Source organism: Pseudorasbora parva, chromosome 6 (genome assembly GCF_024679245.1).
Source record: "Pseudorasbora parva isolate DD20220531a chromosome 6, ASM2467924v1, whole genome shotgun sequence".
NCBI lineage: Eukaryota > Metazoa > Chordata > Actinopteri > Cypriniformes > Gobionidae > Pseudorasbora > Pseudorasbora parva.
The window spans coordinates 4,784,796-4,811,890 of record NC_090177.1 but is presented as its reverse complement, the minus strand read 5'-3'; the positions used below and the strand labels follow the sequence as shown (position 1 = coordinate 4,811,890).

Genomic DNA, 27,095 nt, shown 5'->3' with positions numbered 1-27,095 from the left:
TGTGTGTGTGTGTGTGTGTGTGTGTGTGTGTGTGTGTGTGTGTGTGTGTGTGTGTGTGTGTGTGTGTGTGTGTGTGTGTGCGCATTTGTGAACATTACAGTGTTACAAAAGTGTTTCCACAAACATTGTCATATAAAAAAATAAAAACCACAAATCAGACAATAAATAAATAAATAAATGAATACATCATAAATGTACCTTAAGTCATCAATAAATAAATAAATGTATTGATAAATCAGATTAAGAGTGTGATATATCTCACTGTGACAGATATGGAGAATTTAATCATATTAGCACTTTGATCTACGCATTATGAATGCCGTTTATTTGACGCGTGTCATTTATTACACACTCAGTCACATAAAACTATTTGTATAGGCTAAATGAGTGAATCCAGGTCGCATTTCATCAAAATAAATAACATTTTGCATACACATTTGACATTTGACATTATTTTCATGACATATGTTCCCCATTTGTGCTTAATTGTCATGAAAATAAAGTTAGAATGTAAAAAATAAATGCTCTCTACGTAAAACTCGTAAACTCTTGATCGATTGTGTTTCCTCTGAATTCACTGGATTGTTCGTGAGATTGTGATTATGTGTGTATTGTTTGTTGATATTTTCCTGCTCTTTTGGTTTGACTTTGGAAGGAGGGTATGACGACAGTCAAGAGTACTCAAAACACACAGAGATACAAAGACACGCACGCACGCACGCACACAGAAATCATCATGTAGACCCGAGTATGAGGACGGACAAATACATTAAACACTTTGAGATATTACTGAGACCTCCTACAATCTCCTGTGTGTGTGTGTGTGTGTGTGTGTGTGTGTGTGTGTGTGTGTGTGTGTGTGTGTGTGTGTGTGTGTGTGTGTGTGTGTGTGTGTGTGTGTGTGTGTGTGTGTGTGTGTGTGTGTGTGGCAGATGTAGTTGCTCTACATTTTGTTGATGCGCAGTTTGAAGGACACACGGCCAGCGAACTTGTCTCTCTCGCCGGGCTGACCGATGTTATTAGAGTTGATCTTACACTCCACATTGACGTCCGTGTTGAGAGAGATGTTCGTGAACTTCACAGCCACCAGAGGCTGAGAATAATTCACCTAACAAACACAAACATACAGAGAAGTTACACACGGATATAATCACACAAGTGTGTGTGTGAGAGAGAGTGTGTGTGTGTGTGTGTGTGCGTGCGTGCGTGCGTGCGTGTGTGTGTGTGTGTGCGAGCGAGTGAGTGAGTGCGTGTGTGTGTGTGTGCGCGTGTGAGAGAGCGAGAGAGAGAGTGTGTGTGTTTGTGTGTGTGCATTCGTGAGAGTGTGTGCGTGCGTGTGTGTGAGTGAGTGTGCGTGTGTGTGCGTGCGTGTGTGTGTGCGTGTGTGTGTGTGTGTGTGTGTGTGTGTGTGTGTGTGTGTGTGTGTGCGTGTGCATGTGTGTGTGAGAGAGAGTGTGTGTGAGTGTGTGTGTGTGTGTGTGTGTGTGTGCGTGTGCATGTGTGTGTGAGAGAGAGTGTGTGTGTGTGTGTGTGTGTGTGTGTGTGTGTGTGTGTGTGTGTGTGTGTGTGTGTGTGTGTGTGTGTGTGTGTGTGTGTGTGTGTGTGTGTGTGCGTGTGCATGTGTGTGTGAGAGAGAGTGTGTGTGAGTGTGTGTTTGTGTGTGCGTGCGTGAGTGAGTGTGTGCGTGCGTGCGTGCGTGTGTGTGTGTGAGTGAGTGTGCGTGTGCGTGTGCGTGCGTGCATGTGTGAGTGCGTGTGTGTGTGTGTGTGTGTGTGTGTGTGAGTACGTGCGTGCGTGCGCGTGAGAGAGTGTGTGAGTGTGTGTGCGTGTGTGCGTGCATGTGTTCTTGCCTGTGCTCTTTTGCCGTAGTACGGATAGTACATGAGGTTGAAGGTTCCGTTTGGAGGGAAGTATAAGATTTCACCAATGCTGTCCATATCCTCTCTCTGCACAGAACGAGAGAGAAACCTCAGCGCAACACAAAGCACAGCGATTCTCAGCCAGATTACTTATAATTATTTAAATTACAAAGACAAAACATGCATTTAAATCACTTTAAACTATTTTATTTTACCCCCTTCAACAAACCCCAGATATCCGGAGGAAGCAGAAACATATATGTTTAACAAGTTCAATGAAACTACTGATGCTTGTATGCTTGTCTATATCTGCCAATAAAATGTCTAAGTAAGATGATGTTTAAATGATTAGTTTTATTATCAAAGCTAGATCAGATTTTCATATGGTTAAAAGTCATGGAGAATAAAATACTGAAACAACATGTGCATTTTTATAATGAATACATTTTATTGGGCAACAATTGTGAGTAGAACTATTTTTTAAAAATCCTTATGCCTTGTAGTCAAAAGGGTTGAGGACCACTAGTACAGCAGATGGTTAAAGGGTTAGTTCACCCAAAAATGTAAATTGTCATTAATTCCTCATGTGGTTGGACAGCCGTCAGACCTCCGTTCATCTTCAGACGCAGATGAAGATATTAGTGTTGAAATCCGATGGCTCAGAAAGGCCTTCATTGACACCAATGTCATGTCCTCTCTCAAGACCCATAAAGGCACTAAAGACGTCGCTACAAAGCCCATCTCACTACAGCGGCTCTACAATCATTTATGAAGCGGCGAGAAGAGTTTCTGTGCGCAAAAAAACCTAAATAACGACTTATATAGAGATGGCCGATTTCAAAACACTGCTTCGTAGAGCTTCAGAGCGCAATGAATCTGTGTATCAATTCATGATTCGGATCGCGTGTCAAACTGCTGGAATCACGTGACTTTGGCGATCTGAACCGTTGATTCGATTCACTGATTCATAACGGTCCGAAGCGGTGTTTTAAAATCGGCCATCGATATATAAGTGGTTTAGTTTTTTTGCGCACAGAAACTCTTCTCATCTCTTCATAAAATGATTGTCGAGCCGCTGTAGTGAGATGGGCTTTGTGGCGACGTCTTTAGTGCCTTTATGGGTCTTGAGAGAGGAAATGACATTGGTGTCAATGAAGGCCTTTCTGAGCCATCGGATTTCAACACTAATATCTTCATCTGTGTGTGAAGATGAACAGAGGTCTGACGGGTGTCCAACCACATGAGGAATTAATGACAGAATTGTAATTTTTGGGTGAACTAAGCACAGTAGAAACTATGATGCAATGCTACACTTCAGCTAACATTCATAGTTTAGGGTGTGCACTGCACCGTTTAAGACGTGTACTAATGTAGCGTGTGTACCAGTCTAAGGTTAGGGTTTATGGCAGGGGTTTTCAAACTGGGATCCAGGGACCCCCCAGGGGTCCTCAGAAAATTTCAGGGAATAAAAAGAAAAGCAAAAATGGTTAAAGTCTACCGAACATTCTATCTGATTTTAAGAATTGTATATGTTTGCTAGTGAGTTTTTCTCACTATAGTCCCATTTATCTTGCTCTCTGGGGTTGTAAAGCAGTATTCTTAACGCAGTACATAGCTGCATGCTTGCGTACATTTGAGAAAGTTGCTTATACAAATAATTTTATATAGGAAATGTTCTTCTTCAGGTTTATACATCCAACATTAAGTATAGCCAATTCAAGTTTGGAAAAAAATATGTTGTGTTTATAATGTCCCACTTACTATTTATCTAACAGTTTAAATGTTTTTTCATGCATAAAAATGTGACCCTGGACCACAAAACCAGTCATCAGGTGTATTTGTGGCAATAGCCAACAATACATTGTATAGGTCAAAATTATAATGTTTTCTTTTATGCCAAAGATCATAAGGATATTAAAGGTGCACTATGCAGCTTTCCGTCCACTGGAGGGCGCCTATTCAAAAGAAATCGTGGTTTGATGACGCATTGTGTGAGAGCAGCATCTTGGGAGATGTGGTCTTCTCATCACAGCCGGTGAAAAATAGGACTCGGGCAGAAATCACGTTCATGCATGCGGTTATTAACGTTACTGTAGTGAAGCAGAGCAGGACCGAGTGTTGTGGAGATGAGCACAGCTGCTGGAGCGATTGTTAAACAAATACCCGCCTCGCGAATACCGGGACTTTTATTATGACGAGACGGGACACATTCGCCGGGCGCCTGCACAGATCCGGTTTTCCGGTTATGATTTTGAGGTAATGCAGCTCTGTTTATCATATTAGATACATTTAAGTGTGTTTAAAACGATGTTATGACGTTACTCCATGCGTTCACTTGTTCACACTGCTAAGAGTAAAGCGCTCCTGCCAAATAAAAGCCGAAACCGAGGGTAGCACAGATATGACGCGATTGACAGGCGACTCCCTCAAACGCAATGCTGAAACGTCCCTGTCCTTAGTTAAAATAGCAATTTCTCACAATTTACTAATAGTTGGAAACTTCTGGGATATTGTAGGTACTCAACTGAACAAAATATATAACACCGGCCTAGTGGTTTTTGGATATTTTACTGCAAAAATACTACATAGTGCACCTTTAAGTAAAGATCATGTTCTATAAAGTTATATTTATACATTTTTATTTTTTAAAAAATGACCCTTTTTTGTGGTCCATGGTCACATATATTGATGGATTTTAGAAAGGGGGTCCCTCATTAAAGCTTTTCATTTGTGGGGGTCCTTGCCATCATAAAGTTTGAAAACCCCTGGTTTATGGGATGCTAAATGTGCGTTCTAGTCTATTTCTTACCCACTCGTTGCCCACTTTATATCGCTGAGTATGGAGGGATGCAGTAAACAAACATTATTCTTGCTTGACAGGCTGTTAGTGATGAGTTTGTCATGACGGTTGGCTGGAGATCAGTAGATCACACTCACCTTTGCCCCACAGGTGACGTACGGAGACTGTTGATTTGTACTTGGCAGCAGCCCAATCACCTGCGGAAGAGTCAACACTCATGAACATCTTCAGTCATCACCAAAAGGACTAATGATAAAGTGCCCATATTGTGCTTTTTCCCAAATATTCTCTTTCATGCAATTTGTGAAGGTAAAAGGTTTGGAAAGTTTTGAAGATCAACCTGCATAACAAATAAGTTTACCTCCTAAAAACAATTATCGATTCTGAACTGCCTAAAACAGATTGTCAGTAATTCAAACAGCGTCTATTTTTCTCCGTCCTCAAACACTGTAGTTGTAGCTGAGACTAGAAGAGTTGCGAATGCAGTTTGATGCACTTCCAAACGACGAGGACGTGCGCTGGAATTGATATGGTAAAACCAACACCGACATTGCTGTTTGTGTCACTGTGTTAAGCGCTGATATTCAGGTACGCTAAAGGGCGTTTGGTTTCTGACACACAATGTAAGTGGTCAGCCAATTACAACAGACTGGGCCATCTGACCAATCAGAGCAGAGTAGACCAATCACAACAGACTGGGCCGTCTGACCGATCAGAGCAGATTAGACCAATCACAACAGACTGAGCCATCTGACCAATCAGAGCAGAGTAGACCAATCACAACAGACTGAGCCGTCTGACCAATCAGAGTAGAGTAGACCAATCACAACAGACTGGGCCATCTGACCAATCAGAGCAGAGTAGACCAATCACAACAGACTGAGCCGTCTGACCAATCAGAGCAGAGTAGACCAATCACAACAGACTGAGCCATCTGACCAATCAGAGCAGAGTAGACCAATCACAACAGACTGGGCCATCTGACCAATCAGAGTAGAGTAGACCAATCACAACAGACTGAGCCGTCTGACCAATCAGAGTAGAGTAGACCAATCACAACAGACTGGGCCATCTGACCAATCAGAGCAGAGTAGACCAATCACAACAGACTGAGCCATCTGACCAATCAGAGCAGAGTAGACCAATCACAACAGACTGAGCCGTCTGACCAATCAGAGCAGAGTAGACCAATCACAACAGACTGGACTGTCTGACCAATCAGAGTAGAGTAGACCAATCACAACAGACTGGGCCATCTGACCAATCAGAGCAGATAGACCAATCACAACAGACTGAGCCGTCTGACCAATCAGAGCAGAGTAGACCAATCACAACAGACTGGGCCATCTGACCAATCAGAGCAGAGTAGACCAATCACAACAGACTGGGCCATCTGACCAATCAGAGCAGAGTAGACCAATCACAACAGACTGAGCCGTCTGACCAATCAGAGCAGAGTAGACCAATCACAACAGACTGGACTGTCTGACCAATCAGAGTAGAGTAGACCAATCACAACAGACTGGGCCATCTGACCAATCAGAGCAGATAGACCAATCACAACAGACTGAGCCGTCTGACCAATCAGAGCAGAGTAGACCAATCACAACAGACTGGGCCATCTGACCAATCAGAGCAGAGTAGACCAATCACAACAGACTGAACCGTCTGACCAATCAGAGTAGAGTAGACCAATCACAACAGACTGGGCCATCTGACCAATTAGAGCAGAGTAGACCAATCACAACAGACTGGGCCATCTGACCAATCAGAGCAGAGTAGACCAATCACAACAGACTGGGCCACCTGACCAATCCGAGTAGAGTAGACCAATCACAACAGACTGAGCCATCTGACCAATTAGAGCAGAGTAGACCAATCACAACAGACTGAGCCATCTGACCAATTAGAGCAGAGAAGACCAATCACAACAGACTGGGCCATGTGACCAATCAGAGCAGAGTAGACCAATCACAACAGACTGAGCCATCTGACCAATTAGAGCAGAGTAGACCAATCACAACAGACTGAGCCACCTGACCAATCAGAGCAGAGTAGATCAATCACAACAGACTGAGCCGTCTGACCAATCAGAGTAGAGTAGACCAATCACAACAGACTGGGCCATCTGACCAATCAGAGCGGATAGACCAATCACAACAGACTGAGCCATCTGACCAATCAGAGCAGAGTAGACCAATCACAACAGACTGGACCATCTGACCAATCAGAGTAGAGTAGACCAATCACAACAGACTGGGCCATCTGACCAATCAGAGCAGAGTAGACCAATCACAACAGACTGGGCCATCTGACCAATCAGAGCAGAGTAGACCAATCACAACAGACTGAGCCACCTGACCAATCAGAGCAGAGTAGACCAATCACAACAGACTGGGCCGTCTGACCAATCAGAGCAGAGTAGACCAATCACAACAGACTGGGTCATCTGACCAATCAGAGCAGAGTAGACCAATCACAACAGACTGGGCCATCTGACCAATCAGAGCAGATAGACCAATCACAACAGACTGAGCCGTCTGACCAATCAGAGCAGAGTAGACCAATCACAACAGACTGGGCCATCTGACCAATCAGAGCAGAGTAGACCAATCACAACAGACTGGGCCATCTGACCAATCAGAGCAGAGTAGACCAATCACAACAGACTGAGCCGTCTGACCAATCAGAGCAGAGTAGACCAATCACAACAGACTGGACTGTCTGACCAATCAGAGTAGAGTAGACCAATCACAACAGACTGGGCCATCTGACCAATCAGAGCAGATAGACCAATCACAACAGACTGAGCCGTCTGACCAATCAGAGCAGAGTAGACCAATCACAACAGACTGGGCCATGTGACCAATCAGAGCAGAGTAGACCAATCACAACAGACTGAGCCATCTGACCAATTAGAGCAGAGTAGACCAATCACAACAGACTGAGCCACCTGACCAATCAGAGCAGAGTAGATCAATCACAACAGACTGAGCCGTCTGACCAATCAGAGTAGAGTAGACCAATCACAACAGACTGGGCCATCTGACCAATCAGAGCGGATAGACCAATCACAACAGACTGAGCCATCTGACCAATCAGAGCAGAGTAGACCAATCACAACAGACTGGACCATCTGACCAATCAGAGTAGAGTAGACCAATCACAACAGACTGGGCCATCTGACCAATCAGAGCAGAGTAGACCAATCACAACAGACTGGGCCATCTGACCAATCAGAGCAGAGTAGACCAATCACAACAGACTGAGCCACCTGACCAATCAGAGCAGAGTAGACCAATCACAACAGACTGGGCCGTCTGACCAATCAGAGCAGAGTAGACCAATCACAACAGACTGGGTCATCTGACCAATCAGAGCAGAGTAGACCAATCACAACAGACTGGGCCATCTGACCAATCAGAGCAGATAGACCAATCACAACAGACTGAGCCGTCTGACCAATCAGAGCAGAGTAGACCAATCACAACAGACTGGGCCATCTGACCAATCAGAGCAGAGTAGACCAATCACAACAGACTGGGCCATCTGACCAATCAGAGCAGAGTAGACCAATCACAACAGACTGAGCCGTCTGACCAATCAGAGCAGAGTAGACCAATCACAACAGACTGGACTGTCTGACCAATCAGAGTAGAGTAGACCAATCACAACAGACTGGGCCATCTGACCAATCAGAGCAGATAGACCAATCACAACAGACTGAGCCGTCTGACCAATCAGAGCAGAGTAGACCAATCACAACAGACTGGGCCATCTGACCAATCAGAGCAGAGTAGACCAATCACAACAGACTGAGCCGTCTGACCAATCAGAGTAGAGTAGACCAATCACAACAGACTGGGCCATCTGACCAATTAGAGCAGAGTAGACCAATCACAACAGACTGGGCCATCTGACCAATCAGAGCAGAGTAGACCAATCACAACAGACTGGGCCACCTGACCAATCCGAGTAGAGTAGACCAATCACAACAGACTGAGCCATCTGACCAATTAGAGCAGAGTAGACCAATCACAACAGACTGAGCCATCTGACCAATTAGAGCAGAGAAGACCAATCACAACAGACTGGGCCATGTGACCAATCAGAGCAGAGTAGACCAATCACAACAGACTGAGCCATCTGACCAATTAGAGCAGAGTAGACCAATCACAACAGACTGAGCCACCTGACCAATCAGAGCAGAGTAGATCAATCACAACAGACTGAGCCGTCTGACCAATCAGAGTAGAGTAGACCAATCACAACAGACTGGGCCATCTGACCAATCAGAGCGGATAGACCAATCACAACAGACTGAGCCATCTGACCAATCAGAGCAGAGTAGACCAATCACAACAGACTGGACCATCTGACCAATCAGAGTAGAGTAGACCAATCACAACAGACTGGGCCATCTGACCAATCAGAGCAGAGTAGACCAATCACAACAGACTGGGCCATCTGACCAATCAGAGCAGAGTAGACCAATCACAACAGACTGAGCCACCTGACCAATCAGAGTAGAGTAGACCAATCACAACAGACTGGGCCGTCTGACCAATCAGAGCAGAGTAGACCAATCACAACAGACTGGGTCATCTGACCAATCAGAGCAGAGTAGACCAATCACAACAGACTGAGCCACCTGACCAATCAGAGTAGAGTAGACCAATCACAACAGACTGGGCCATCTGACCAATCAGAGCAGAGTAGACCAATCACAACAGACTGAGCCGTCTGACCAATCAGAGTAGAGTAGACCAATCACAACAGACTGGGTCATCTGACCAATCAGAGCAGAGTAGACCAATCACAACAGACTGGGTCATCTGACCAATCAGAGCAGAGTAGACCAATAACAACAGACTGGGCTATCTGACCAATCAGAGCAGAGTAGACCAATCACAACAGACTGGGTCATCTGACCAATCAGAGCAGAGTAGACCAATCACAACAGACTGGGCCATCTGACCAATCAGAGCAGAGTAGACCAATCACAACAGACTGGGCCATCTGACCAATCAGAGCAGAGTAGACCAATCACAACAGACTGGGCCATCTGACCAATCAGAGTAGAGTAGACCAATCACAACAGACTGGGTCATCTGACCAATCAGAGCAGAGTAGACCAATCACAACAGACTGAGCCATCTGACCAATCAGAGCAGAGTAGACCAATCACAACAGACTGGGCCGTCTGACCAATCAGAGCAGAGTAGACCAATCACAACAGACTGGGCCATCTGACCAATCAGAGCAGAGTAGACCAATCACAACAGACTGAGCCGTCTGACCAATCCGAGTAGAGTAGACCAATCACAACAGACTGAGCCACCTGACCAATCAGAGCAGAGTAGACCAATCACAACAGACTGAGCCATCTGACCAATCAGAGCAGAGTAGACCAATCACAACAGACTGGGCCGTCTGACCAATCAGAGCAGAGTAGACCAATCACAACAGACTGGGCCATCTGACCAATCAGAGCAGAGTAGACCAATCACAACAGACTGAGCCGTCTGACCAATCCGAGTAGAGTAGACCAATCACAACAGACTGGGCCGTTGCTTCCTGAAGCTTCGAAACCTTTGCAAATTATTTATTTGAAATAGTGGTTCGGAATGTATTTCATACGGTCACATGATTTTAATAAATGACGTTTCATTATGTCGTAACTGTTTCAAAATATTTCACAACATCCATAACTTTTAGACATTTGTGCACTTTCATTTTAGAGCAAAGTTGCTTTGGACATTCTGGGATCATCTGTAGTGTATGTGCGGAGCCGTTAGTGATCTGTGCTGTGATTGGCCAGTTACCCGGTTGAGTTTGATGAGCACGCAGGGTTTGCCGTCCTGATATCCGTACGTGCGGTCGTTGATTCCGGCACAATCCCCCAGCGTAGTGCGGTTGAACTGGCACGAGCGTTTGGGATTGTTGCGCACATCTCCGCTGTCCTCCTGGATGAAGTACTGATCTGGGGTGCAGGCGTCGTTGTTCATCACCTGCTGAGAGTTATTATAGGCTGCGGGAAAACAGGCGAGGGCACAAACAGACCAAAGGTCAAGCTTTCTTTACTGATGTTCCTGTAGCAGGCTTATGATCGTTAACTAAAACCATTCCAAACATTCGTAACAATTTACAATGAGCTCTCAGTTGTTAACATTAGTTAATGTATAAAACCATATACAGAGACTAGTGATATGATTTAATGGTTTATTAATTTCGACCAATAGGTGGCGCTGTGACCAAATTGATGTGATGTGGTAAGAGTGAGGTGACCATGACACATGCAAAGTTTGGTGTCAATATATCAAAGTGTGGCAGAGATTCCGCCTCAGAGTCGTTTTGGCATCATGCCATTCAATTTGTTGCGGTGATATACCAAAATTGTTTTCGTCTATCTACACAAAATTAATAATTAATTTTTTTGCCAGCATGGTCAGAAAATGATACGATTACGCCGCATTCACACGGGGCGTAGGCGTTAACGCTTGACGGAGGGCGTGGCTGAAGCTGGGTGCTGACGCGATCGTCATAGTGACAACAGCCAATCACATTAACTTGCCGCTTGGACCAAAACACAACACAAAAAAGCGCCTTTTTTGGTTGTATGTGCGAGTGCGATTGCCCGTGTAGTTGTTGTCAGCGCACTACACAGGTGCACGAAGCTGTTAAGTACATTAAATCCCGAAAAAGCGCCGACAGCGGGAAGAATATCACGTAGTGGTCCAGGAGCTGCGTCTGGATTTTTAACGGTCTATGGTCTGGATGGTTCACGGAGCAGTAATGAACGCAATTGGCTATTGTCTGCTGTAGGATATTTGCATACGGCGATCTGATTGGATGACGCCTGCGCTGGCGCTTGAAAAGTTGAGAATTCTTCAACTTCTGCCGCTTGCAACGCGAGTGAAGCGCCGCGACGGAACCCACAATTCAGTTCGGCAACGGATGATGTCACCCATTCAAAGTAAATGGGAAGCGTTAACGCCTACGCCCCGTGTGAATGCGGCGTTACAATTTGGTGAAAATTGGACAAGTGGAAGACTTTGAAAAAAGTGAGTTTTAAAGAAAATCAAAATGGCGGCCGATATGGGAGGGTTAGGTGTCATTCTACACCAAATCTAAAGAGACCAGTTTTGGGATTTTTTTATTTTAATTTTTTTTTTTTTTTGGCCAAACCAATTAGAAGTTTTAGCACAGATTAAATAAAAACAAATCTCCTGGCCACTAGGTCACACATCACACACTGTTTACTTACGTGCAAGGAAGTTGTCCAGGGCCTGAATGTACGAGTCCCAGCTCTCTGTTTTCTCCACATTATAAATGATTTCTAGAGCTTCTCCTTTTGGCCGAATCATCATGCCTAGAAACATACACACACACACACACACACAAGTTGCATGACTGTGTGTGTGAAGGTAACGGCATCTGTTTGCACGTTTATATGGTGTATTTGTACCTGGGATAGCCAGCCGGTCCTGCCAAGTGGGCCGATAATCGTCCAGCGTCAGCAGCATCACATACATGGTGAGGCAGAACATGCCGGCCAGAAATGTGTAGAAGACGAGATAGAACAGCAGAATCAGACCTGCAGGGCACAGAAAAACATTGACTTTTAAGTATACTTTGTGTAGAAAGAATACTAATATCAATGACCTAGTAGTATACTTGTAAGTATAATATTTCAGTACTACTTGGAACAAAATTGTCATTTAAGTATATAAAAGTATATTTTTAAATGTACTTTATCTATAAACCCGATTCCAAAAACGTTGGGACACTGTACAGACTGTGAATAAAAACAGAATGCAATGATGTGGACGTTTCAAATTTCAGTATTTTATTCAGAATACAACATAGATGACGAATGTTTAAACTGAGAAAATGCATAATTTTAAGGCAAACTTCAGGAATAGGAATGTTCTCCCATTCTTGTCTAATACAGGCTTCTAGTTGTTCAAATGTCTTAGGTCTTCTTTGTCGCATCTTCCTCTTTATGATGTGCCAAATGTTTTCTAAGGGTGAAAGATCTAGACGGCCATTTCAGTGCACATTTTGCAGATTTATTAAAAAAGAAAAATATCACATGGTCCTAATTATTCAGACCCTTTGCTCAGTTTTTAGTAGAAGCACTCTTTTGATCTAATACAGCCATGAGTCTTTTTTTGGGAAAGATGCAAACAGGTTTTCACTAGGGATGCACGGAATCCAGATTTTTGAGGTTCGGCCGAATACCGAATCCACTGGTTGAGATTCTGCCGAATCCGAAACCGAATACCGAATCCAACTCCCGTTCTCAGTCCATTATCACAGTAAACACATTAATGACATAAACAACGTCCACAGCAGTGTATTTTTAATTTTAAAAAAAATTTTTAAAGGCAACATTATGCCAGGATGACTGTGCCGTATTGCTGTCTGTAGATTCCTTCATGCACAAAAAAAAAACCGGATCACCGCTTCTTTTACATCCTTACGTAATGACGTCATTTCTATCCTACCGGCAGATGAAAATACATTCAAACACATCCATATAGAGTATTTGTAATCAAAACTTAGTATAGTAATAATTATTATTGTTATTATTATTATTGCTTCTCTGATGTTTATGTTTGAATTGCTGCGGTTGGTTCTGGTTTGGAGGACATTTGATGTTGCTCGCCGCGGCTGCTCACTGGTGGTCTCCCTCGGGCTGCATGGTGGCTGAAGTTTGCACCGGGCTAGCGTCATCCGGGCCAGCGTCATCCGGGCTAGCGTCATCCGGGCCAGCGTCATCAGCGTCCGGCATGATGTTGGGATGTTCCGCTTCTCGGCTGCGCCGCTGTTCCGTCTTGCATTGCGGCCGTAGAGCGGCTTGGACTTCGGCGCCGACCCCAGTGTGTCCACAGAAGTGCCAGGAAAAATGTACTGCCTCCTGCATGGTGCTGCGGCGATCCCCATCGTTTGAATCGTCATGAAGACCCATCATCTCTGGTCTTCAGCTGTCATGCCTCGACGATGTCATCGGGACACTGCCGCTGGGAGATATTTAAAACATGGAGTGGACCACAGTGTGCTGCGGAGCTAACAGTGTGCTGCGGAGCTAACAGAGACTTCCACCATCAGCTCTGTTTCTGTTCACCATCAGCTCTGTTTTCTGTTCATCATCAGCTCTGTTTCTGTTCACCATCAGCTCTGTTTCTGTTCACCATCAGCTCTGTTTTCTGTTCTGTTTTCTGTGTTGGTTGACTGTTTGTAGTATTCTATATTTTTACTTGTTATTCATTTTTTTGTTGTTATTCCCCCCCCCCCCCCCCCTTTGTTGCACTTTAAGATTCTTCGGAATAAAAAGTGCATTATAAATAAAATCTATTATTATTATTTTTATTATTATTGTCATCATCATCATCTTGAATACGTTTTTTAATTCATGTTTTGCAAATCCTTGGTTCACCCGTGCTCATATATTATCAGCATCAGTTTTCCGAGAGAAACGGCAGCCGTCCCACTCCGAGAGAAACAGTTCGGTTCGGTTCTATCACGCATGCAGTATCTCAGCTCACCGGTTCTCACAGCACAACATGTCTCAGTTCAGTGAACTGTTGGAGTTACAACATATACTTCAAGATATTAGTTTATTTCTAGTCTGAGGGACTGTCACTCATGTCAGAAAGTGAGTAACTATAGTAACTTGTGGGATCAGCGCTGATTTGAGACACGAACCGTTTAGAACGATTCAGCCCGATTTGGTGAACTGGTTCGACCGGATCACTAAAAAGATCCGGTTAAAAAGAACGATTTGTTCGCGAACCGGACATCCAGCGGCTATTGTTTAGGGTTTTAATGCCACCATGAGACAAATAGGCATTGCAAATTAAACATAAAGCTCGACTTGTTGACTTGAATTGCCTTCTTGTGACTGAGAGTACTGCCAAACAACACATTTTCTGTTCACAAGTTCCATTTTCACTTTCTCACAGCCTACTGCGTACGAACGGTCCACCTAGTAAACACATTGCCATAATCAACCGCGGCATCATCGACCAGTATCGCGTAGTGCAAGCGGGTTCGGTTCGGTGGAAAAAAATTCTAAGGGTCAGCAGAAACCGAACCCAGTCAAAAAGCCCTATATTCGGCCGAATCCGAACCCGAATCCAGGATTCGGTGCATCCCTAGTCTGAATTTCAGGATTCACACCTGAATTTGAGGATCCTCTGCCATTCCTTCTTGCAGATCCTCCCCAGTTCTGTCAGGTTGGATGGTAAACGTTGGTGGACAGACATTTTCAGTTCTCCATCAGTTGTTGTGAAGCCACTACTCCGTTATTTTAGCTGTGTGCTAGGGTCATTGTCTTGTTGGAAGGTGAACCGTCGGCCCAGTCTGAGGTCTTGAGCACTCTGGAGAAGGTTTTCGTCCAGGATATTCCTATACTTAGCCGAATTCATCTTTCCCTCGATTGCAACCAGTCGTCCTGTCCCTCCAGCTGAAAAACACCCCACAGCATGATGCTGCCACCACCATGCTTCACTGTTGGGACTGTATAGGACAGGTGATATTTTTCTACACACATACCACTTAGAATTAAGGCCAAAATGTTCTAAACTGGCCTCATCAGACCAGAGAATGTTATTTCTCACCATCTTGGAGTCCTTGAGATGTTTTTTTAGAAAACTTTCATGTGTCTTGCACAGAAGAGAGGCTTCCGTCGGGCCACTCTGCCATAAAGCCCCGACTGGTGGAGGACTGCAGTGATGGTTGACTTTCTACAACTTTCTCCCATCTCCCGACTGCATCTCTGGAGCTCATCCACAGTGATCTTTGGGTTCTTCTTAACTTCTCTCACCAAGGCTCTTCTCCACCGTAGTTTGGCCAAACGGCCAGCTCTAGGAAGGGTTCTGGTCGTCCCAAACATCTTCCATTTAAGGATTATGGAGGCCACTGTGCTCTTAGGAACCTTAAGTGCAGCAGACATTTTTTGTAACCTTGGCCCGATCTGTGCCTTGTCACAATTCTGTCTCTGAGCTCTTCAGGCAGTTCCTTTGACCTCATGATTCTCATTTGCTCTGACATGCACTGTGAGCTGTAAGGTCTGATATAGACAGGTGTGTGGCTTTCCTAATCAAGTCCAATCAGTATAATCTAACACAGCAGGACTCAAATGAAGGTGTAGAACCATCTCAAGGATGATCAGAAGAAAAGGACAGTGCCTGAGTTAAATATATGAGTGTTACAGCAAAGGGTCTGAATACTTAGGACCATGTGATATTTCAGTTTTTCTTTTTTACTAAATCTGCAAAAATGTCAACAATTCTGTGTTTTTCTGACAATATGAGGTGCTGTGTGTACATTAATGAGAAAAAAAATGAACTTAAATTATTTTAGCAAATGACTGCAATGTAACAAAGAGTGAAAAATGTAAGGGGGTCTGAATAATTTCCATACTCACTGTATGTATGAAATTCATAACTTGGACACATAACAGTTCTGCATTTTCTGTGAAGCTGCTTTGAAAAGATTGGCCCGCTTAATTGATATCACAAAATATTGGATAACTAGACTCACCAGCGGACCAATCGCATCACAGTATCTCAGATGTTGGTTTGATGGTTTTGTAATGCCTGAGTCAAAGACTGTGATCAGAATGATTTTGCTCACAGGACTGCGTTCCCAAACACCAGCATCCCAACGCAAGAGAACATGACAGTGTTTATTGTGTTTCATCGGTTATGATGGAGGGGAAAAGAGCTTGATTGCAGCAACTTCCGTTTTTACTAATTTCCCAGAAAGTGACTATTTTGTTCTTTTGAACACATTATAATATTAATAATAATAATTTGTTACATTTATATAGCGATTTTCTGGGTAGTCAAAGTACGGTAAATATACAATGGCATGCACCAGAACGCCCATCACACACCAGCTTATTGGTAGAGAGGAGACAGAGTGATGAAGCCTATCCATATATATATATATATATATATATATATATATATATATATATATATATATATATATATATATATATATATATATATATATATATATGGGGAAGATTAGGTGGCCATGATGGACTGAGGCCAATGTGGCCTACCTAACACCTCTACCAGCAGCAACCAAGTTTTCCTAGGGGGTACTAGTTTTCCCAGGTACTGACCAGGCTCCACCCTGCTTGGCTTCATTGGGAAACTGGTCTTGGGCTAGAGGGTGATATGTCTTCTGGCATGGGAAGGAAACGCTGCTTTATTTGCAAGTATGGACTTGCTACTGCTAATAGATACATAGTCATGCTGCTGTGAGCATGTAAGATCTGCTGCTGCTGCTGCTTAGACACACATAAATCCGGTAGTGGATCTAGACAGGTGGAGCTGGGGAGGTGAAGTAGACTCTGACAGCACATTATAGAGTGCTTTCACATGCATCTCTAGTTCGGTTCATTTGGTCCGAACCAAGGGCAAACAATTATACATTGTTGCATTTTTCAGATTTTTTGGTTCCTTTTCACACCACACTGATTGCTTTGGTCCGAACCAGTTGAAACGAACCAAAACACAAGCACATGACAACATCCACATCACTCATTGGCCGTGGCGTATTTCCTAAACTGCTTTTCGTTTGGTCAGAATTTATGTGTGGGAAAATTCCAACAGAAGAGGCAAAGCCAGCAAACTATAATAACACTATGGAGAGACGACTGCGGGCTGGTTTTGTCCCTGGCCATAATCTCCTACACTGTGTGTATTTACCACAGTATGCAAACAATACATTTCTATAATGAAGCGCGGATGCGACGTGGAAACAACGCTCTGATGCACTGCAGACGGCGAGCGCATCGCTCGTCACTTCAAGAGGAGGCGTGCATTAATTATTCTTGACATGCTCATCTTCCGAAAATATTTCCAACGATCTATCAGGTAATAATATCATGCACACAATGTCAGCGCAGCGAACTACGGCAGCTGGTTTAGTCCAAAAATGATCAGTACTTATGCAGTTGGTTCTGTTCGAGGTCGGATCACGTTCTCACCACAAACGCTCCAGAGTTCATTTGAAAGCGTACTGAGACCACCTCTTCAAGGAGGTCTCGGTACGCTTGTTTGGTCCGCTTTTGGTGCGCACCCGAGTGCGATTGCTGCTTTCAGACCTGACCAAACGAACCGCACCAAAGAGGGAAACAAACTCTAGTACGATTCAACCGAATTAAATGAGGCAGGTGTGAAAGCACCCATAGCTTCCAGATGTCACAACCACCCGTTGGAGTGCCAATGATCTCCACAAAAGGGTCAAAATTAGGCTCACCATGGTCCACATTTCCTATAACCTGGACTAATAATCTTCTGATTACTTCCACCTGTGTGTTATTATCTTGTTACCTCTGCCTATACACAAATCAGGCATCTTCCTGACCACTTTCCTAATTTTGTGTTGGTCCCCCTTTTGCTGCCAAAACAGCCCTAACCCGTCAAGGCATGGACTCCTCTAGACCCCTGATGAAGTGCTGTGGTATCTGGCACCAAGATGTTAACAGCAGATCCTTTAAATCCTGTAAGATGCTGGGTGGGGCCTCCATGGATCGGACTTGTTTGTTCAGCTCATCCCACAGATGCTCGATTGGATTGAGATCTGGGGAATCTGGAGGCCGAGTCGACGCCTCAAACTGGTTGTTGAGCTCCTCAAACCATTCCTGAAGCATTTGTGCTTTGTGTCAGGAGCATTATCCTGCTGGAAGAGCCACAGCCACCAGAATACCGTTTCCATCAAAGGCTGAACATGGTCTCAGCAATGCTTAGGTAGGTGGAGCGTGTCAAAAGCCCCTTTCACACTGCGATTCCGGCAAATACACGGATAATGCGGCCCGGCATTTGTTCCCGGGCCGCTAGATTTGGCCCATTCTCACTGCCAGGGAAATACCGTAATTATGTACGCTTTCACACACAACGCTTAACGGTCCCGGGTCGAGTTGACACGTGACATCCGGATGTGACGTATAATGGCGAGCGATCTTAGCTTCAGCGCGGATAGTAAGGAGCTCCGTGGTCTCGACTTGTGTCCAGTTTGCGCACATTTCTGCTTGTTTAATTTTAGTTTCTTTTGTATACGAACACTCTCTGCGTTTAAAACACCGACGAGCTCTTCTGGCACTGCAGGGTTGTATTATTGAAAAAACAAGCTCTAGGAGTCGCACGATAACTACGTACACGTTGCGGCATTAGTTTCGGCTTTTGTTCACACAGCGCTCGTCCCGGGTCGAATACCGCAATATTACTAGGTCCCCGACCCGGGTCGAATTCGGTAATCAATGCCGGGACATAGTTGCTTTCACACAGAAGGGGACCCGGGAATATTGCGGGTCCGACGTGCAGTGTGAAAGGGGCTAAAGTAACATCCACATGGATGGAGGACCCAAGGTTTCCCAGCAGAACATTGGCCAAAGCATCACACTGCCTCCGCCGGCTCGCCTTCTTCCCATAGTGCATCCTGGGGCCATGTGTTCCTCAGGTAAGCCACACACACACACGGCCGTCCACATGATGTAAAAAAAACGTGCTTCCTCAGACCAGGCCACCTTCCTCCATTGCTCTGTGGTCCAGTTCTGATGCTCACGTGCCACTGTTGGTGCTTTCGGCGGGGTCAGGGATCAGAGGTCACCCTGACTGGTCAGCGGCTATGCCGCCCCATACGCAACAAACTGAGATGCTCTGTTAATTCTGACAGCTTTCTATCAGAACCAGCATTAACTTCTGGAGCAGTTTGAGCTCCAGTAGCTCGTCTGTTTGATCGGACCACACGGGCCAGCCTTCGCTCCCCACGTGCATCAATGAGCCTTGGCCGCCCATGACCCTGTGGCCGGTTCTCCACTGGTCCTTCCTTGGAGCACTTTTGATAGATACTGACCACTGCAGACCGGGAACAGCCGATAGATAGATAGATAGATAGATAGATAGATAGATAGATAGATAGATAGATAGATAGATAGATAGATAGATAGATAGATAGATAGATAGATAGATAGATAGATAGATAGATAGATAGATAGATAGATAGATAGATAGATCGACAGACGGACGGACGGACGGACGGACGGATAGTTAGATAGATCAAAATCACCGTGGATGGTGCAAAGTTCATCTGTTATAAAATGTATAATACAGTGTTAACAAATTACAGCCGGTTCAATTTGATTAATTCAGTTCAACATGAGACAATAGTTGCATTATTCAGCTCGATTCACTCAAATCAGATCGTGTCACCGGATTTACCTTGATAACATTTCAAGATATATATATATATATATGATGTCAGTTCTGTTCATATTTACACAGGTGTATAGACCAGCATCATCCAAATAAACACAATACTGCCTGTCTTGACCAATCAGAATCAAGTATCCAGAGCGCCGTGTGGTAATTCAGCCGAGCTGTGGTAATGTCGGCAGTGTATGTGACCTAGATTTCCCTTTATTCACTCCATCTTCATGTCATCTGTGCCTCTCATCCGTCCATCACTGAGCAAATGTCAGGACAGACTGAGAGCGAGTAAATCCTCTTACAGTAAAACCACAGCGTTATCTCTCTCTATCTGTCTCTCTCTCTATCTATACTACACACTCTCTCTCTCTCTCTCTCTCTCTCTCTCTCTCTCTCGCTCTCTCTCTCTCTCTCTCTCTCTCTCTCTCTCTCTCTCTCTCATCTCTTTCATTTTTCTAGCTTTTATTTTCTGTCCGCTTTAGGTCTTTGTCTTATATGTAGACCCATCAGTGTCTCTGGCTCTCTGTGAGTGGGGGGATGGGAGTCAGATTAGAGTCTTCTTCTCTCATTGGCTTCTCTGCCACTGATGTCATCAATGCTCTCGGCCAATCAGATGCCGCAACACATATGAAAGCTGGCCAGTGAACTCATCTGACATAATATGACACACACACACATTGTTTATGTCATTATGAGGACATTTCATAGACATAATGATTTTTATACTGTACAAACTGTATATTCTATTTATAACAGTTTTCCACATGGGGACCAAAACATTTTTTTTTAAATCCCCACATGGTCAAAACTTTCAGGTTTTACTATCTTAATCCTCACAATGTAGGTTAAACACACACACACACACACACACACACACACACACACACACACACACACACACACACACACACACACACACACATTTGATTCGGTCTGTTTGTATTAGCAGCATTTGATAGATTGCTTTGAATGTGCATTAATGAACAGATAGTACAGTTTAATTATGATTTTCCATCAGTTTGTGTCGAAACGCATTCACATGTGACTTTTTCCATCAAAATCTCTCCAAATATGTGGAAATTCAACGTTTTAAATTTGAAATGAATTTGCACATTTGGCCTTTATTATTGGTAGGAAATCCAGTAATAAAGTGCTATGTGAGTGCAAACTACTATCTTCATTTATTAATAAACCCTCATAGGAGAAACATCAGGACATTTGTGGGCTTTTCTTTCTTTGTGCAACACACACACAAGCACGCCGCACGCGCATATTACACACACACATACACACACGAAAGCAAACCTGAGCTCGTGACAGACAGCGAAGATGCACAGATACATATGCATGTGTGTGCATGTTCTCTATCGTTATATAACCCCTGATGGATGATGCCGCTCCGGATATCACGTCACGTCACGTGAGCGCGCGCGCCGAGCCGAGCCGAGGACACTCGCCGAATAACCTTGCGCGCTCTCGATCTGCCGCTGATCGATCCGCGATAGGGATGATCGGCCGTGTGCGTGATCTGTTCTGTGATGATCGATGCACACGATCCATAATCTCGTTAACCTCTGTCTTTGTCACCCGTTGACCTTTAACGCACACCGGAGGAGCGCGGGCGCACGCACTCACACACACCCGAGAGCGCGCAACAGCATCGTCAGATTGTCCTTTAATACATTAGGGCCTGCTGTATTCACACACACACAAACACATACACACACAACGGTTGCCCAGCAGACGCATTGCGCAACACGCAAAGGTTGAAGTGAATGTAATACCGGCGGTTGCGCTCGCGCATCAGGGCATCACCGGAATAACACGCCACACACCGACCCGTTATATTCCCCGTTTTATATAACACGCACACCGGCGGACACTCACCCCAGCTGCTCGCCGTTCTACCGAGCAGCTCGTGCGTCCGCGGGTTCCAGAAGAATTCCTTCCAGTCGCCGGATTCCTTCTTCTCGTCCTCTTTGGCCATGTCTCCGGTAGAATCTCAGGCGCGCGCTCGCTGCGTTTATAACCGCTTAGAATAAAGTCGATGAAACGGCTTGTGCTGATGGATGCGAGCGGACGTTTTATTTTATTTTGATATGTTTTGCGGCTCGGTAGGGGCGGATTTTCTCGCTCTTCACCGTTTGGAACCGAGCGGAGTGCCGCAGCGCGCGCACTAATCCAGAGATACTGCGGTAAAAACGCGCTGAGCGCACGCGCACCCGGTAAAGCCGTACCCCCCCCCCCCCCCCCCCCCATCTTCTGCGGAACGGAAACTTCAAAATCCTCCACCATCCCCCATCATACACACACACACACACACATATAAACACACAACTCTCCATCAGCAGTTCTGCAGCCAATAGCATCTCTCCCCTCTCTTCAAGCTCCGCCCCCTTCTGGTCCAGAACGACCAGCTTATATATTATTATATTATAATGCGATATTATATTATTGTATCTTAGATTATTCCTGCAACCATAATGAAATGCTGAATAACCCGAATTTAGTAAATCTAGCAAATTGTTCAGCAGTCAAGTAATTATGATTGGTTAAATGAATGAAGCTCCGCCCTTGCTGTGTGTGTGTGTGTGTGTGTGTGTGTGTGTGTGTGTGTGTGTGTGTGTGTGTGTGTGTGTGTGTGTTTGTGATGGGTAGGTTTAGGGGTAGGGGTAGTGTGTGGGTGTGAGTGTGTGTGTGGGGGATATATATATATATCGTGAAATATAAGAACTCAAATGTGTATAATGCCATGGGTATGACACAGGTATTACAGGAGAGGGTGAAATATGAGGACATTACCCATGGCCCCACTTTACAAAAGGCTTATAAATCACACAGGAGGAGTTTTTATGAGAGAGTAAAAATGCAGAATGTTTCCTGTGATGGGTAGGTTTAGGGGCTGTGTGTGTGTGTGTGTGTGTGTGTGTGTGTGTGTGTGTGTGTGTGTGTGTGTGTGTGTGTGTGTGTGTGTGTGTGTGTGTGTGTGTGTGTGTGTGTGTGTGTGTGTGTGTGTGAAAATATTCTTATTTTTTCTTCGTTTGTCTGGAGCTCAAATCAAGTGAGACCATCTTCCACAGAATTTCTCAGTCTTTCTCTCTGTCTGTCTTTCTCTCTGTCTCTGTGTCTGTCTGTCTGTTTATCTGTCTGTGTGTCTGTCTCTCTGTCTGTATCTGTCTGTCTGTTTATCTGTCTGTCTATTTATCTGTCTGTCTGTCTGTCTGTCTGTTTATCTGTCTGTCTGTCTGTCTATCTGTCTGTCTCTCTGTCTGTATCTGTCTGTCTGTCTGTCTGTTTATCTGTCTGTCTGTCTCTCTGTCTGTCTGTCTGTTTATCTGTCTGTCTTTCTCTCTGTCTGTCTGTCTCTGTGTCTGTCTGTCTGTTTATCTGTCAGTGTGTCTGTCTGTCTGTCTGTCTGTCTGTCTGTCTGTTTATCTGTCTGTCTATTTATCTGTCTGTCTGTCTGTCTGTCTGTCTGTTTATCTGTCTGTCTGTCTGTCTGTCTGTCTGTCTGTTTATCTGTCTGTCTGTTTATCTGTCTGTCTATTTATCTGTCTGTCTGTCTGTCTGTCTGTTTATCTGTCTGTCTGTCTGTCTGTCTGTTTATCTGTCTGTCTGTCTGTCTGTTTATCTGTCTGTCTGTCTGTTTATCTGTCTGTCTGTCTGTCTGTCTGTCTGTCTGTTTATCTGTCTGTCTGTTTATCTGTCTGCCTCTGTGTCTGTCTGTCTGTCTGTCTGTCTGTTTATCTGTCTGTCTGTCTCTCTGTCTGTCTGTTTATCTGTCTGCCTCTGTGTCTGTCTGTCTGTCTGTCTGTTTATCTGTCTGTCTGTCTGTCTCTCTGTTTGTTTTTCTGGCTCTGTGGGTTTCATTGACATGAAAATGATGGAACATAATATACAGACAGAGCAGACACAGGGCAGAATATTGTTATCATAAATATAACCGCGACAAATGCATTTCTTGGGGAGAAAGCGACTGTACGTGATCGCTGTACATCCAGTGAGAAACCACAGCTGTCAATCACTGACTGCTGAAAGCATCACACCCACATGCGTTTTCTCTCAGACAGTGGCAATACTATCCACCTGCAGCCCCGCAGCCCCGCCAGTTTCAGAACGCCAGTCACAGAACGGAAGTGGGGGGCGGAGCTTACGTTCTTAATAGAGTAGCGCCACCTACGGTTTTGGAGCGTAGTTGCTTTTATCACATACATGTCCAAAACGACGGAGAAACACGACAAGCGTGGCTTTTCTGTTGCGTGTCTGACGCGGCGCTGTTGCTGCTCCAACCTGTTAAACACGGAGCCAAAATAAAAACGGACACGCCTGCAGTGTCCCCCGCTTATGCGTTATAATAATACATTAAGGTGCAGTACAATAAATACATTTTATAATTTTAATCTTGTGTAATATGATTGTATATTCTTCCACTGCATTATGTGGGTTATTTTCTATTCATGATGTATAAGGGCATTTTATATGAAATACACTTGATTTTATATATTTAAAAAAATACATTATTTATTTAGTAATATATAAAAAATATAAAATAATTTTATATATAACGCCAAAAGCAGTATGCATTTTTAAATAACAATTTAAATTTTTCAATAGATGAAAGAAATAATTAATTTATACAATTAAATTAAAATGCATCCCATTTTGTCAATGCTGAATCAAAATAAAATACTGAATAAAGATATTCTTTTGACGGAAAAACAATCAATTTTAATAACATCTAAAAGCGTTTGTTATAAACACTGCAGTGTGTAAATTGTGTAATGTGTATCTGTAAGTATTGTATTGGAATATTTTCATTGGGAGAAACGTTTGCTTTTATTGCAAAACAAAACGAATCTTACTCTTCTTCTTTTCTGAAAAGCCCGTAGTTACTTGTTACATGCAAGAATATATGTGTATTTTTTGATTGGCTGATCCATTACCACTCGCAGTAGTCCACATGCACCTCGACTTAAGTAGATTCATAAATAGTTACTTCTACATATACATTGGCGTAATATTAAAACAAGTTCCCTTTCTACTTGAAGTAGAAAATGTGTGCTTTTCCACCACTCATGCATATTATAAAAATGTTTGTGACTAAAGTATTGCAGGAGTCTGGTTGTCCACTGTAATTTTATACATGAATTACTTCACATGGGCATCTGACTTAATTAATATAAAATAATAAGAGCTTCTCACTCACATAAAAAAACTTTATTAACATAATCATTCATCATACCATGACACAAACATTAGAGACGACTCACCGTGCTTACCGCCATTATTATCTCGTTGCCTCCCACTTCCGTTCTGTGGCTGGCGTTCTGAAACTGGCGGGGCTGCAGCTGGATATGTCTCAACAGTGGCGCTCAAGTCATTTGCTTTGGAACCAAATGCATTCTATGACTGCATCTTTTAAATTACTTGAATATATATATTATCATTATTATTTTTAGCTCATTTAGCTGACAGTTTTGTTCAAAGTCTTCAAACATGGATGGATGGATCGGACTTGTTTGTTCAGCTCATCCCACAGATGCTCGATTGGATTGAGATCTGGGGAATCTGGAGGCCGAGTCGACGCCTCAAACTGGTTGTTGAGCTCCTCAAACCATTCCTGAAGCATTTGTGCTTTGTGTCAGGAGCATTATCCTGCTGGAAGAGCCACAGCCACCAGAATACCGTTTCCATCAAAGGCTGAACATGGTCTCAGCAATGCTTAGGTAGGTGGAGCGTGTCAAAGTAACATCCACATGATGGAGGACCCAAGGTTTCCCAGAGAAAACTTTGCCCAAAGCATCACACTGCCTCCGCCGGCTCGCCTTCTTCCCATAGTGCATCCTGGGGCCATGTGTTCCTCAGGTAAGCCACACACACACACACCCGGCCATCCACGTGATGTAAAAGAACACGTGATTCCTCAGACCAGGCCACCTTCTTCCATTGCTCCGTGGTTCAGTTCTGATGCTCACGTGCCACTGTTGGTGCTTTCGGCGGGGTCAGGGGTCAGAGGTCACCCGGACTGGTCAGCGGCTATGCCGCCCCATACGCAACAAACTGAGATGCTCTGTGTATTCTGACAGCTTTCTATCAGAACCAGCATTAACTTCTGGAGCAGTTTGAGCTCCAGTAGCTCGTCTGTTTGATCGGACCACACGGGCCAGCCTTCGCTCCCCACGTGCATCAATGAGCCTTGGCCGCCCATGACCCTGTGGCCGGTTCTCCACTGGTCCTTCCTTGGAGCACTTTTGATAGATACTGACCACTGCAGACAGACAGACAGACAGACAGATGTGTTTGGATCAGTAACCTTTTCCCCACTTCAGATAGTCAGTCCGGCTCCTGGGAATGTGACGAGGACCTCTGATCTCATTATGATGAAACAGCAGCACATCCACAGCAAACAGACCTAAATACCATTGGATTGCCGTTAGTTTTTAACACTGATTTACTGAGGCCTATATCTTTATGGTGTTCCTATGCGTCTTTTTAGCAAGAGTTTGGCTGTTTTATTTCTTTCTGCCAATTTGTCCTTGAATACAGGGTTCATGTGCTGGTTCGTTATTTTTTATTTTATTTAGCTATTTAATATGTCATCAGTTCGGTTTCAATATAATATAAATATACATGGATAATAATTACAATACGAAGTTTATGTCAATGGCGTTTGTATATTATAATTGTATTTTTCCTTATAAAAGCTAAATCTATGGGGGTAATATTGTAGCTTTATTCCAAACAAACATGTTGTTATTCACAAATAAATGTAAAGCGATTCACAAAAAATAAATAATTTCACAATTAATCTATATATCTATATAACGCTAATATAGATCAGGACACTCTCATACACTTCCGGATTTGAGGAACGGAAAGCACGTGTCACGGAGCGACCAATAATTCAAGCATTGAGTCAAGACGCTAGAAATGTTGTGTTTTTGACATAGAAATATATGTGTGGATTTTTTTGTTATTCACAAATGTCATTGTATTTATTTGTGAATCTAATTCATTTTTGTGAAACTCCTGCATATATTTGTGGATCTCATTCTATTGATTTGTGAAATTATTTATTTTTTTGTGAATCGCTTTACATTTATTTGTGGTTAACAATATATTTGTTTGGAATAAAGCTACAATATTACTACCCCCATATAAATCTGAACAAACTGAAACGTGAGCGCGACCGCCCTCTCCCGA

At 43.9% G+C, this 27,095-nt stretch overlaps 1 protein-coding gene across 1 annotated transcript; it reads right to left on the bottom strand.

Annotated features, from left to right (window-relative positions):
• atp1b2a (ATPase Na+/K+ transporting subunit beta 2a) lies at positions 1 to 22,100 on the bottom strand. Its single transcript, XM_067445466.1, has 7 exons — positions 21,780 to 22,100; positions 12,128 to 12,256; positions 11,927 to 12,031; positions 10,485 to 10,690; positions 4,797 to 4,856; positions 1,851 to 1,946; positions 1 to 1,108 (listed from the first exon to the last, which is right to left on the bottom strand). Exons 1-7 carry the CDS (start codon positions 21,877 to 21,879, stop codon positions 944 to 946), a joined length of 861 nt encoding a protein of 286 aa, XP_067301567.1. The 5' UTR covers positions 21,880 to 22,100; the 3' UTR covers positions 1 to 943.
• Between the last annotated feature and the right edge of the window lie 4,995 nt (positions 22,101 to 27,095).

Bases quoted from the DNA above. Each gene is read 5' to 3' on its own strand.
- atp1b2a (XM_067445466.1), bottom strand. From the start codon at position 21,879: ATGGCCAAAGAGGACGAGAAGAAGGAATCCGGCGACTGGAAGGAATTC. The intron at 12,032-12,127 runs GTACAAATACAC...GTATGTTTCTAG, and splicing joins GGACCGGCTGGCTATCCCAG to GCATGATGATTCGGCCAAAA. The intron at 1,947-4,796 runs GTGAGTGTGATC...CGTTCTGTGCAG, and splicing joins ACGTCACCTGTGGGGCAAAG to AGAGAGGATATGGACAGCAT.